Source organism: Leptonychotes weddellii, chromosome 4 (genome assembly GCF_054177405.1).
Source record: "Leptonychotes weddellii isolate Sample4059 chromosome 4, ASM5417740v2, whole genome shotgun sequence".
In the NCBI taxonomy this organism is placed as follows: domain Eukaryota; kingdom Metazoa; phylum Chordata; class Mammalia; order Carnivora; family Phocidae; genus Leptonychotes; species Leptonychotes weddellii.
The window spans coordinates 30706848-30720546 of NC_138372.1; the positions used below are offsets into that span (position 1 = coordinate 30706848).

General features: G+C 53.2%; 1 protein-coding gene across 1 annotated transcript in view; it reads right to left on the bottom strand.

The window, feature by feature from the left end:
* Positions 1-4928, bottom strand: part of SLC2A1 (solute carrier family 2 member 1) — a 28279-nt gene extending 23351 nt beyond the window's left edge. Inside the window, exon 1 of the mRNA XM_081818276.1 lies at positions 4632-4928. Coding sequence (XP_081674402.1) covers positions 4632-4649 — 18 coding nt within the window. The 5' untranslated portion in view covers positions 4650-4928. The remainder of the gene's footprint in view (positions 1-4631) is intronic.
* Between the last annotated feature and the right edge of the window lie 8771 nt (positions 4929-13699).

Genomic DNA, 13699 nt, shown 5'->3' on the forward strand with positions numbered 1-13699 from the left:
GAGGCCCTGGAGAGGCCAAAGCCAGCAAGGTGTTGGTGCCAAGGTCTTAGAGAGGGCGCACTCTGCCCTCACTGTGCTCCGAGTTCAAGGCCTGGGAGCCCTGCTCAGTTCCTACAAAACCCCACCGTTTATGCCTTAGCGGCTCCCTGGCCTGGCGGCTGGATAGCAGAGCCTCGGGCTTCCACTCCACCCCTCCCACGGAGGGAGGTAACAATCAGAGGTTTGTTCTGGTGGCCAGGCCTGGGCCTGCCAGCATGGTCACAGCCTCTCTGAGCCCACGAGGCCAACCAGGAGCCTTCTCAGCCTCCCACCATCCAGGGGACGCCGGTTACCAAACTGAGTGGCTTTATCACCTGTGTGCCCAGGAGTGAGGTGGGGGAAGGGTGAGGCTGCAGGTCCCAAGCCAATGCTGCACACTTCCCCCTTTGTTCTAGGTCTCCCCAGCTCTGCCAGCTCCGGGGGAGGGGGAACTGGAGGCCTGTACCCTCAAAGCCAGAGAGGAGCTCTAGGCCCTGATACCCCGTGACCAGGAGGCACTGGGAATAGCCGAGCTCCCTGAAGTCACAAGCTGATTATGGGGGATTTGGGACTGACCCAGCGCCGGGGAAGAAGGGTTGGGTCCCTGAGAGGCTCAGCGTGGGACAAGGATCATAATGGAGATGTTTACACTGTCCGTGCACACAAAGTGGCCATACAAAGGGTCTTCCCACCTAAAGAGCCATACCACCTTGAGGTGGGGAACTTGGCCAGTCTCACCATCCCTGCCACGGGGTAGCAGGCTTCCAGCTCCACGGCTCTGAGGAAAGTCACTTGCCCAAGGTCACGGTTTCCTGAGGACATGTTTTGTTTCCATTCACAGAAGGATTTCAGTTGTCAAGTTATGTCTAACCCCAGTTTTCGACTCCGACTGCACCCAGAAGGAGCTTGAAGTCCTGGAGTGTGGAAATTCTTGCTCGTCTGGGGTGAGTGGAGGGGAGCACACTGGGCAGGGGTGTGGAAAAAATCCTCTTTTTTTTAATACTCAGGAACATCTCCAGTTCTTTGTGAGGGCCTTATCTTGGGCAAGCGTCTTTCCTCCGTGGGCCCCAGTTTTCCCTATCTGTCAAATGGAGGGCTGAGCCATGCACTGGGAAGTCCCTTCCTGCTCCAACTCTCCTTGATCCTCTTCTGTCACCCCGAGAGGCTGGCAGCATGTTTTGCAGTAGGAGGCTCAGTGTGTGACCTTGGGAAAGTGATTTTTCATTGGACAGTGAGGTCACTGTGGCTTGTATCTCCCTCACAGGGGAGGCAGGGCAGCCACATTAGCTGACCCAGCTCTGGGCCCGGTCCTCCCACCCAGGTGCTAGCTCCGCAAACCGGCTTCCCAGCAAACCCCTGCTGCAGAAGAACTGGCCGGTGGGATCTTGAATGATTGACTCAATCGACCGCCACTCATGGCCTGGGCATCCCGGGGCTCCCCAAAAGCTCACACTGTCAGAATGCCAAACTTCTGGACAGAGGCCACAACCCAGGTACAGTCACCCAGGGACCCAGGTAAGTGTATGGATCATGGGAGTCCAGAGAAGCAAGGAACATTTATGGAGCATCTATGGGGACAGACACATTTTTTTCTGAATTTTTACATTCTCATAATGAAAATGACATCACTCTGCAGATGAGGCAACTGAACTAAACTGGAATTCAAAACCACATCCACAGTACTTTAAAAGTCTATGTTCTTCATACCACTGAGGGGCTGAGGAGCCCTGCAGATCTCTGATTTCTCCTTTATCTGGAAGACAGAGAAGGCAGAGGCCCTCCCGCCCACCCCCTGCACCCCCACCCCCACCCCAGGGGCCCCAGGCGCCACAAGGGACTAGCCAGGAATTCTTCACAAAGGGCTGGGTGAGAGGTCCTAGGGCAGGGCTCACCTCGCCTGCTGCCCAGGAGGGGGCATGAGCAAAACTTTGGCGGGGAGGGGAGGCATTCAACCTGTCCTCCGCTTCCTACTCAGTTAAACTCTGCACAATGCGCAGAGGACACCAATGTGCAGAGGACACGACAGAACACAGGGAAGTCAGTTAAGTCTATTCTCAGTGCCTAAGAGATGAAGGGGAAACACAGCAGAAAGAACTTCAGGGGTGCCCAGCTGGCTCAGTCAGTAGAGCACACGACTCTTGATCTCGGGGTTCTGAGTTGGAGCCCCACGTTGGGTGTAGAGATTAATTTTTTTTTTTTAATCTTAAAAAAAGAGAGAGAGAGAGAAAGAACTTCAGAGTCAGACACACCTGGTTGAAAGACTTTGGGCAAGGGACATAACCTCTCCAGGCCTCAGTCTAACATCCTGCACAAAAGCGCTGTGCTTGCTGATCAAATCAGTCTCCAAAAGGAAAGGCTTTATTCCAGAATGTATACTAATGACCCAGAGAGGGTTTAGCAAAACAAAACAAAGCTTTTTTTTTTTTTAACCGTAACTGGTATGTGTGTCTTTTTAAATTTCTATATATGTAGGCATATAATCTACCAGTATAACAGTGTATACACATGAATTTTAAATACAGATAAACCACTGAGAAGGAGGTGCTCTCCAAAGTTATTTACTGATGGGCAGACAGTCCTAAGTTTGGAGGGTATGGCATGAAAATACCCACCGGCTACAGCATTTAGAACCAGCTCGTACAAGGGCAGCCCTTGAGTTTAGGCAAACTCTCCCCTTGGCCCAAAATTCAAGAAAGGGTATGGTGAAAGGGGCCAGTGGAGACTGAAAGGCCTTTTTGATTAGGCCTGGGTTCAAATCCAGCCCCACCGACTAGCTTACCTCCCTTCTCTGAGCTCCAAGCCTGTGAACCAGCAGGGCTACACGCAGGGTCAGTAACACAGTGGCATTTTAGCCAAGAGCCTAGAAAACTGTAAGCGGCTGTTGACTTTCTCCTGCACTTTTCTGTCTCTGCTCAGAATATTCACTTATCCACTCAACAAATAAACGCCCAGGTCCCGCTGAACAGGACAGTTCTTACTCTTGAAGAAGTAAAAAAAAGGTCATTCTCTTTTACAAACAGAGAAATGGGGGTCCAGAGAGGTGAAGAGGCCTGTCACACTCTAAGATAAAACAGCAAGGGTCTCCAGCCCTTAACACTAACTAAAATCACTTGTTTTATTTTTGTCTTGTTATATCCATATGCCAGGATAATGATTCACCGACGACTGCTGGGTTTGCGGCTCAGGGTCTCACCTCAAGCCCAAGGGCCAGGGTGGGGTGAAACAAGTTCTGTGGATTCAACAGGTATGAAGGAGCCTTTTCCCGCTGAGAGGACCGCCTGGCGTCAGTCAGGCGCCACTCGGCCTAGGCAAGACCCCGCTCAGTCCCACTGGATAGCCACGGCCCAAAGGAAGGGCAGTGCAGAGTCAGTCCTGTCCCCGCATTCCGGGTTTTAAAGAGGGGGGGGACCGTCATGCCTCCCCTGCCAAGGAGCTGGGAACATTCGAGAGGGAGCGCTTCAAAGAAAAAGTCACTTGAAAATACTCTTCGCAAGGGGAAAGGGGCGGCGGGGGGGGGGGGGGGTGGTAAGAAAGAAACAATGCCCTGCACGCAGGAGGGGATCGATAAATATTTGTCGAAAAGGAACCGTTCTGGGAGTCACAAAGATCCCCTGCAGGACAAGCCGCTCTACAGATGAAGAAAGAGATCCTATCTAGGCAGTTGTTTGTCCCCAGGGAAGGAGACCACATCTAGAGTACGGAGTGTCCCCCGGGCCCCCGGGCCCGGACCCCCGGCGTGCGCTCCTCCCGATCTGCTCTCGCTTGGGGCCCCTTCCCGGCCTGGTCCCCCATCCCCACTCCCGAGGCTCGCGGCGGCGGCCCCCCGGGAGCTCTCTCGGCCCAGCCGCGCCCGAGCAGGGAAACGTGCCACCTCGGAGCACCTCTCCCCAGTACTTGTTAAAGCTTTGGGGCCTGCACTACGCGGAAAGAAGGGCCTCAGAGGCCGGCTTTCCGTCTCCGCCCCGGAGCCGGGCATCCTGGAGTTGGCGCCCCGGCCTGAAAAAAGTACCCTCCGCCTCGGAACCTCGGAGGGCTGGCGCGGGAGACCGCGTGAGGCCGCGTCTAAAGCCCAACAGCAGGCCGCGCGCAGAGTGTGGCCCCCGGGCGAACCCGGCGGCGGCTCGGAGCCTGCAGAGTGGGGGCGGGTCCTGCCGCCTCCGCGCGCCGAGCCCGGGGCCGGGCCGGGGGCTCGGCCCGCTCAGCCAATGGGCGCCGCGCTCGAGCCCCCTCCCCCGCCCCGGGAGGAGTCGGCGCGGGGCCTCTGCCGGGGAGATCGTGAGCGACGTGCCGCGCCTGGGCCCGGGGTGCCCCGGCCCCGCCGGGCCGCATGGAGGGCGCGGCGCCCCCGGAAGGAAGCCAGATGCTCAGTGCGGGCGCCAACTACGCACGCGGCGCCCTTGCGCCTGCCACATCCCGAGCCCATCCGCACCCGCGCCCCCCGCCTCGGCAGAGCGCGGCGCTCCAGGCCGCCGCCGGGGGAGGCTCAGAGAGGCGCGGCGCCCGCCCCGGGCGCACAGAGCGGCCGGGCGGCCGGGGAGGCTCGGGCCGGCGGAGGGTCGGAGGGGTCCGCGCCTTTGTTCCGGGCGGGGAGGACCGGCGGGCGCGCGACTCACCTTGCTGCTGGGCTCCATGGCCGCGCTGCGCCGGAGGCTCTGGCAGCGCCGGGTGCGCGGGCGGTGACGGGCGGACGGGCGGCGCTCTCCGGCTCAGGCTCCTGCTCCGGCTCGGAGACTCCGACTGCGACTCTGATTTCGGTCGTTTGGCCTCCTGCTCCCTGGCGAGCTCGCTCCCAAGACCCACGGCCCACGACCTCCGCACTAGCCGGGGCTACCTCTAGCTTCTCGCCTAGAGCGCGCGGACGGTAGAGTTTATAGGACCCCAGCCATTGGCTGGCGCTGCCGGTATGTGTGTTGCGGGGGGGGGGGGGGTGTGGGCAGAGCCTGAGGGCGGGGCCTGGGGCACGTCCGGGGCGGGGCTCCGCGGGGAGGGGGACCGGGGGAGGGGTCGGGGGAGGGGGCCTGGAAGGCACTCTGCCGGCTCCCAGCTCTGGCTGCGGGTCTCTCCCGCTGCCCGTGCCCCGAGTCCGGGGAAGCGCGCTCGCTGTGTGACGCTAAGCCAGTGTGCACACCTCTCTGAGCCTCAGCGACCGCTAACAAAATGGTGGAGCTGTACAGCAAATTGGGATCAGTGGAGGATAGCGCTTAAGAGCGAGGACTCTGGAGTCCTCATCCCGCCACTGGATAACTTTGGTAAACTAAGGATAATAACAGTACCACCTCATAGGTTTGTTATGAAGATTAAGTGAGTTAGTATTTATAAAGTGTTTAGAACAGTGTCTGTTCCGTGGTAAGTGGTATTTAAGTATTTGTGAGACAAACTACAGGAGGTCTCGCCCTGAGATTTTCTCCTAACCCCTCTCCACCCCCGACATTCCTGTTTGCAAGCCAAGCCTTGCTTTAGCACAGTCTGGGCCCACTGCCTGAAAATCCATACCCACCTCTTTCTCTGGGCTTTCCTGTCAGCGCCTTTGTGAAGTCTCTACTGCTGACAGTACATGTGAATCTATGGCGACAGGTAAGTGTGAAAAATAGGAACGGTAAGAATGCAGGAGTCCTTGGGTTTGAGCCAGCTCTGTTGTATGCCAGTCCTAGCACGATCCTAGGCAACGTGCTGGCCTTTGAGTCTCAGTCTTATTACCGGTCAAACGGAATGAATACCACCTCCAGGCTCATGTGCTGTCACGAGAGATACAATTTCCAGATAAGTCCATGAAGTACTCACCACTTGTTGACACACAGCGAGTCCTTCTTTAGTGGTAGTGGTATCATTTCACCTTATTTCCTCTTCTAAACCCGAGTCTTACTTGAGACACAGTGAAGGGAAAGACCCCCAGTCCAAAGTCCTGAGGTTAGGCCGAGTGTCCCTTTCCCTGTGGAGAGGGACAAGGAGGGGTTAGTTTCAGTTGGAAAGGAGGAGCTGACCACATGACTCCTGGACTCCTCTGTCCAGGCTGTGTGTCCAGTGCTGCCAAGGGGGCACCGTGGCTGGGCATGGAGCAGCCCACGGAAGGGGGAGCAGGCCCCTTCCCAGCACACCTCTGCCCGCAGCTTCTGTTCCTATGGTCTCTCAGCTGCTCAGACTACAAAGCTTGGGGCTTCCTCTTGTCCCTCAGGTACCAGAGGCCACTAAAGTCCTGCTGCTTTCACTCTCTGTACCACCTCATCCTCCCTCCCTGCTGTTTGCAGGGCCTCCACTCCTCTGGTGTCACCTCCTCTGGGTCCTGACTGTCCCTCTCAGGCTCATGTGTCTGAGGCTGCCTGAGAGGGAGCAGGCCCTTGCTTAGTTTACAAGCTCTCCGCCTCACCTCTCCCACCAGCAGTTTCTTTATCTCTGCCTTTGCTCAGGTTGTTTCCTCTGCCTGACTCCCTCCACCCCACCTCCGTGTGCCACAGTGTTTCTGATGGCACAGAGTACCTCTGCAATGGGGCTTCCGGAAAGTGTCCCTGAGTCCCCCAAGAGAGAATCTTTATCTTCTTTACCCTTTGGTGTTTCTTCGTGTGCTGCTGGTCCTGTCTGTCTCCCCCCAGATGGAGCCCCCTGAGGATGGCTTCTGTGGTGGAGACACATGGGCGAAGGAGTGAAGGCAGGCAGTAATGAATGATCAGATGAGTAGCTAGCCTGCCTATTTCCTGCTGACACTGGCAGTCTTTCCTTAAGTACCTTTTTGATTTTGCAACTTCCCAGCTCAAAGTCTCCATAGCTCTCTGTTTCCAAGCACGCCCAGTCTATGGTATATGCTACTTCCCAGCTGTGGGTATGTCTCACTCAGCTCACGGGTCACACTCACCACCAGGCTCCCTTTCCTTCATTAGGCCAGCCCTGTGTGGGTCGCTTACCCAGGGTCAGAAGCATGTAAGTCTGTTGCGAGCCTTATGGAGCCTCCAAATGGGAAGGGTTGCAGGAGGGGAAATGGACAGCAGTAATACAGGGATAAGAATGTGTACAAGAGGAGAACTTGTACCATGGAGGAAGGACAGGGAGTAGAGAGAGCTTCAGGGAAGGGAGGGGTCATGCTTAGCAGGATTTAGAAGGCTGAATACGAGTTCATCAGGTAGATCATAGGGAAGCCCATTCTTGGCAGAGGGAAGAATGTGCATAGACAGGCAGAGAGTAATTGCTGAAAGGAAGGAAGAATCTCTAGACCACACTCAGGGACTGAGGGTGGACTCCCGGATTCAGACTCCTGAGTCCCAGCTCTGCTACTGACTTACCAAACATCACTGAGCAAATCCCTTCTCTCTGAGCCTCAAGACAGATCTATAAAATGGGTATAACAGTTCCCTCCTAGATTGGCCTGAGGAAAAATGGATATGTATAAAAGTTTATCCAAATCAACAGTCCTAATTCATGATGTCAAATCAAATCCCCCTTCTCTGGTCAAGGTAGCACCAGAAGACAAAGCAGAGTGGCCAGAAAAACTGCCTTACTTTTGCCCCACCTCACCATACCTGCCCAGACAGACCCCCATTCTCTGCTTGAAATTCCATTTCTAGGTGTTCTCTCTCTCTAAAAGTTTTATGACCCCCTAGAGGCTACAGTTTTGAGGTAAATTCATGAGAAGCTATTAACACTGGATCAGAGGTTAGATTCTCAGGTGGGCTAGTTTATTTTGGGGGTAGCTGAGTCCTGGGAAACAGAATTTAACTCCAACCAGAGAGGGGACACCAGGGAAAGCCTAAATGGCATGTGAGCCTGGAAGGTGGGGAGGCAGGGGAGGAGAGACCAGGAGCTAATGCCTGGAGCCGGGCCGGAAGGGGCAGTCTGTGGCTGCAGTGTAGGGAGTTGGGAGAGAGAGGAGATGAAGTTAGGGGGAATTTGAGCAAAAGAAGCTGAAGAGGTGGGATCATAAAGGCCCTCACTTGCCAGGTTATAGGAGTTAAGACTTTATTCAGTGGGCACTGGGCAGCCATGGAGGGTTTCTGAGCAAGGGAAGGGCGTGAAGAAATCTCAGCCTCCCCGACCCTGAGGCTTTAAAGAAGGATGGGAGGAGGCTGCAGACTCCTAGTGCTCTGCTTGGAGGGACCGAGGGCCCCCTTCACTCCCCCTCAACCCCAAGCTGTGCTCACACAGGCAGCTTTGTTCCCTGGAGGCTGCCTTTAGCCCAGAAAGGAACTCGGACTTTTTCTGGGTCTGATTCCAAGGAGTTCCAGCCCTAGCCAGTCGGAGGAAGGGCTCTCGGGGACTGGAGGGGCGGTGCCAGGTGGCCCAGCGGCGGGCCCGGGGTGCGTGCCTGAGAGCACGCACGTGGGCTCAGGCGGCACAGTGCTGGGCGGTCCTAGCTGCTCCCCGAGTCCGGAGTGAGTAAGGCACCCGGGAAGAGGGTTGTTTTCTTTTTTTCTTTTTTGCCTTTAAAGGCAAGCGTCCCGGAGAAAAAGCTCTGCTGAGTCAGCCGCAGCTGATGCAAGGGGGGCTGGCCTGGGTTGGGACGGGGGAGCCCCTAATCCTCAGGATGTTTTGCAACTCAAATCCTCCCAGGCTGCAGGTAAACGCGGTGCTGGCTTCCAGAAAGGCCTGATGGGCCAAGCAGGACGGTTTTGTGTGTTTAATATTTTCATTCTGATTTGCACACCTATTCAATCCACCTGCTCTCAAAGAACTTTTCAGCTTCCCTTCTTTATCCTTTCTGTGCCCTTCCCCAGGCCTCTGCAAGCGTTCTCATCAAGACTGCCACCTGCTCGCTGATGCTGGGGGATGCAGGGGGATCATATCCCTCCTCCATTCTCTCCTGAGCGCCAGGCTTAGCTGGACAGCTGCCTCCAGGTCAGCTCTCTGAATGTCCCACAGGTACCTGGCACTCACCTTGTTTAAATCTAGACTCATCTTCCCCTCCCTCCCAGTTCCTACCCCAGAGATGGCTTCTCTGGCCACCAAATTGGCCAAGCCAGAGACCTAGCATCTTCCTTGCCTCCACTCTCTCCCTCATCCCCAATATCCAGTCAGTCCTGTGTCCTCTATCCTTACAAAATATCACTGGGCTTCACCCTCTCCTCTTCATCCCCACTGGCCCAGAGCCAGCAGAGTCTAGAACCGCCGTGTATCCATGCTCCCACCTGCCACCACACTGGTCTCTCTAAAACGCCCAGCCACTGCATCCTTCCCTTGCTTAAACATCTTTCCAGGGCATGCCACAGCATGGTTACATCTCACAGACATAAAGTGGAGTGAAAGAAGCTGTATGCAAAAGAGCATGATTTCATGTGCCCAAAGTTCAAAAACAGGCAAAACTTACCTATGGGCTTAGAAGTCTGGATAATAGTTACCCTTGGAGGGGAGGCAGTGACTGTGAAGGGGGCTGATATCAGGGCTGGGACGAAGGTAAGGCAGGATCAACATTACTGATGTTTTCCTTTTGCCCTGAGCTTTCATATGACTCAACACAGCACTATTACTAAGCCTGTCTTTATTTAAAATTTTGTTATTTTGTCATCATGGATTTTTTTGGCATTAATTTTCATTTTTAAAAGATATCATATTGAAGCATTGTTTATCTTGATGACTGAGCTTTCGACACCCCCTTAAATTTTACGGTGGAGGTGAGTGCCTCACTTGCCATATCCTAGTCCTGACCCTGCTGGTAATGTTTTGTAATCAGGGTGTTGGTTACATGGGTGTGTTCAGTTTGTGAAAATTCATCGAGCTGTACACCTCCAATTTTTGCACTTTTCTGTGTGCACATTATGCCTCCATTAAATTTTCTTTTTTTTTTTTTTTACTTAAAAAACCCAAATCTTTCCGTGGTTCCAAGGGAATGTCTGCTGTCCACTTCCTCTAGCATCTGCAGCACCAAGAACTGTACCTGGCACAAACTGGGACTCAGTACATATTTGTTGAATGAATGAATACACTATCATTCCAATTAATCTAATTCCCACAAGATCTTGATGAGATGAATGTTTTTCTCTCCTATTTTCTTTTCTAGATTTTATTTTATTTATTTATTTGAGAGAGAGAGCACAAACAAGGGGAGAGGCAGAGGGAGAGCGAGAATTCCACTCCCTGCTGAGCAAGAAGCTCAATGTAGGGCTCGATCCCAGGACCCTGAGATCATGACCTGAGCCACTTAACAGACTGCCACCCAGGTGCCCCTCTCTCCCATTTTCTTAAAGAGACAACAGAGAGTCAGGGAAGTGAAGTTATTTGCCCACGATCCAGGAGTAGGTAGTCGGTAGTGAACAGGTAGTAAGTGTCAATTCCAGCACCTCGATGAAAAAAATAAACCATAGCTCTGACAAGCACTACTCGTTGAGGGACCTGGCCCAGCACCAGCACCAGCATTGGACCGGGGTCTGGCTCTTACCGTTTAGATTACAATTTGAGCCTTATCTTTTCCCAGATAATGACCTCTTCGGGGCAGGGGCTCAAGCCCTCCTGTCCTCTCTCTGTCCAGCTAGTTACTTAGCATAAGGAAGAGGCTCTAAATGTTTCATAAAGAAATGGAGCAAAGAATGAACGAATGAGGGATCTGTCAGTGATATGGGGTGAGTAGATCACAGGCCTTGGAGACAGATCTGCTAGCTGAGTGTCTTTGGGCATATTACTTGGGCTTTCTGAGTCTCCATTTCCCCAACCATAAAATGAGAGTATCAGTATTTACTTCAAAGATTTATTGAGAACAGGAAGTGAGAAAGAACATGGTTGTAGGGTGACTGGCATATAATAAATACTTGAAAAATGGTAAATATTAATATTTCCTGTGTTTTACATTCGCAAAGCCTGATTTACTTCAGGGTGGCAGGAATCGACCTGTTTCAGTTTCCATGTATTGTTTTCCGAGGGTCTCTGGAGTTGGAAGGAGGGGACCTGATACAGCCCCCAGGGCTTTCTTCCTCAAGCCTAGGGAGAGAGAGAGTGCTGGTATAGTGGGGGAGTTGGCTTCATGACCCAGCTCCACCCCGCCGGTGATGCCGTCTTTGACAAGTTGCTCTCTGTGAGCCTCAGTTTTCTCTCTGTAAAATGGAGCTCAGAACAGTCTTGACCCTGTGGGGCTCTCGGGAGGGTTCAGTGGCTTGACCCTGGGCCCAGGGCCCAGTAGACTCCCCATTAAGGTCGACACTGAGGAATTAATCTAGCACCCTCATGTAGGAACAGCAAGGAGACCAGAGGATCTCAGCCACCCTGAGAAGTCCAAGGACTGATGGGAAAAACAAATAAATAGCTTGGCGGGACTCTGTCTTGTTCTTAGAACCTTGTTTCTCCTAAGAAATGAAATAACACTGTCCTTTATGCTTATGCAACTTTTTAAGTGTGCAAAATACCTTCCCATACATCGTTCTTTCACCCCTCACACCTTGTGCTGAGGGCAAGACTAGATTTATTCACATTTCCAGGGGGCAGTTGAGGAAACTGAGGCACTCAGAAGTTAAAGCCACTTGCTTGAGGTCACGCTGAAGGGGGAATTTGGTAGCAAACTGAAGGTATAAAACCTGGCCCTCTTAACTGCTGGATACCACCGTGCAGCTGTTTGGATCCAGAAGCACGCAGCTCATCCCCCAAGCAAGCAGGGGTGCGACCCAGCAGGTGTCACACTGTACTCACCCCCCCGCCCCCAGCCCCCACCTGGATGCCACCTGGCAGTCACATGCACATTTAGCACAGAGAAGCTGGCTGACTCACACCAGCATTTATACCAGGGCTGACTCACACTTTAGAAGAGGGAGAGTGAAAACCAGTTGAGAGCCCAGAGAAGCCCTCCCTTCCTCCTTGAGGCTTGAGATTAATGCCCCAAATCAATAGCAGTTTAGCTCTAAAGAAAGGAAAAGTGTTGTGGGCTGGCAGGAGACGGAGATCTCTGCACTCAGAGAGGGGTGGTGGTTCTGCTCCTCTCTGGGCTCTGCTACAGATCTGCTGGGTGACTTCAGGCAAGTCGCTTTCTAAGCCTTTCTAAGCCTCGGTCTCTTCCATTTTGTAACGAAGGGGTTTTAACAGGTGCCCTGCAAGGCCCTTCTGGCTCTGGGTTGAGAGGCCTCATCACTGGAAGTCATGTGTATGGACAGTTTGCTGTGTGCCAAGCACATGGCTAAGTGGTTGGCATGGATTTATCTTCTTTCATTCTTCTAAGCAATCCCAGATATATGGGTGCTACCCCATTTTACAAGGAGGGCAAACAGGGCACAGCTCCAGAGCAATATGCCCCAGGTCAAGCAAGTAAGCGAGTGGCAGATCTGAGAACTGAAGCCAGTCTGTCCAGAGAACTCTCATAAACTGCTCCACACCTACTCCGTTGATCTTACTAGACCTCATTTTTCTCATTTAAAAAAAATCGTGGTAAAATATACAGAACACAAAATTTACCATTCTAACCATTTGTAAGTGTGCGGTTCAGTGGCATTAAGTGCATCCACGCTGTTGGGCAACCATCACCACCGTCCATCTCTGGAACTTTTTTATCTTCCCCAAAGGAAACGCCTTACCCATTGAACCCCCAGCCCGTGGTGACCATCTTTTTACTTTCAGTCTCTATGAATTTGACTGCTCTAGGGACCTCATGGAAACTTTCCTCATCTTTAAAACTATGCTAATAAAAGTCAAGGTTGCATTCTATCCTGTGTCCCCGGTTTTGTTTTGTTTCATTTAGAGATTTTACTTAATTATTTGAGAGAGAGAGAGAGAGAGCACAAGCAGGGGGAGGGGCGAGGGAGAGGGAGAAGTGGGGCTCGACCCCAGAACCCTGAGATCATGACCTGAGCCAAAGGCAGACGCTTAACTGACTGAGCCACCCAGGTGTCCCCTGTGTACCCGGTTTTGTAAGGTGGCTGGCTGGTAGAGCCTCTGCTTATAGAAGGTTCCGGGGCAATATTTTTCTATCTTGGGTTGTTCTTTTTACTGGTTCCCAGAGGCCTGGCCTTGTGGTGGAGAGTCCCTTCTTTCTTATACCCCTAGAGTAGTAACTGTTAGGAAGTTTTGGTGGCAAGCATAAATACATCTAAGCCAACCTCAGCCAACAGGGGAGAGTTTATGAAAGGCTGCAGAGGTGGCTCACAAGCCAGGAGCAGAAAGGCAGTCAGATGCTGACAAAGCTCTGCACTCAGCAAGGCGGCCGCCGCCAGGATGGCCTGTGTCACTCATTCCTGCTTTAGTCCTCTTTCTCTGCCCAGACAGGCATGTCTCCACACGGCAGATTATGCCACCGCACGATGCCAGGATATACGTGGGACCATTTCAATGACCCTCAGGCAGACTTGACTGCCTCCTGGTCCTGATTCTAAGTATGTAGACAAGAGAAGCAGATGAGCCCAGTCTGGGTGAGATGTTCATCTTGGGTCCAACTGGCTGTGGTCAGGTGATTGGGTCATAGAGCACATAGCAGGCTGGCAGGGCTCACTTCTGTGAGCAGGGGGTGGGGCAGAGGAAGAAGGTGTGTGATTCCTGGCGGAGACACACAGGCAAATTCGTGCATCCATTAAAAATTCTGTTGAATGGGGGCGCCTGGGTGGCTCAGTCCTTAAGCCTCTGCCTTCTGCTCGGGTCGTGATCCCGGGGTCCTGGGATCAAGCCCCGCATCGGGCTCCCTGCTCAGCGGGAAGCCTGCTTCTCCCTCTCCCACTTCCCCTGCTTGTGTTCCCTCTCTTGCTCTCTCTCTCTCTGTCAAATAAATAAGTAAATAAAAACCTTTAAAAAAAAA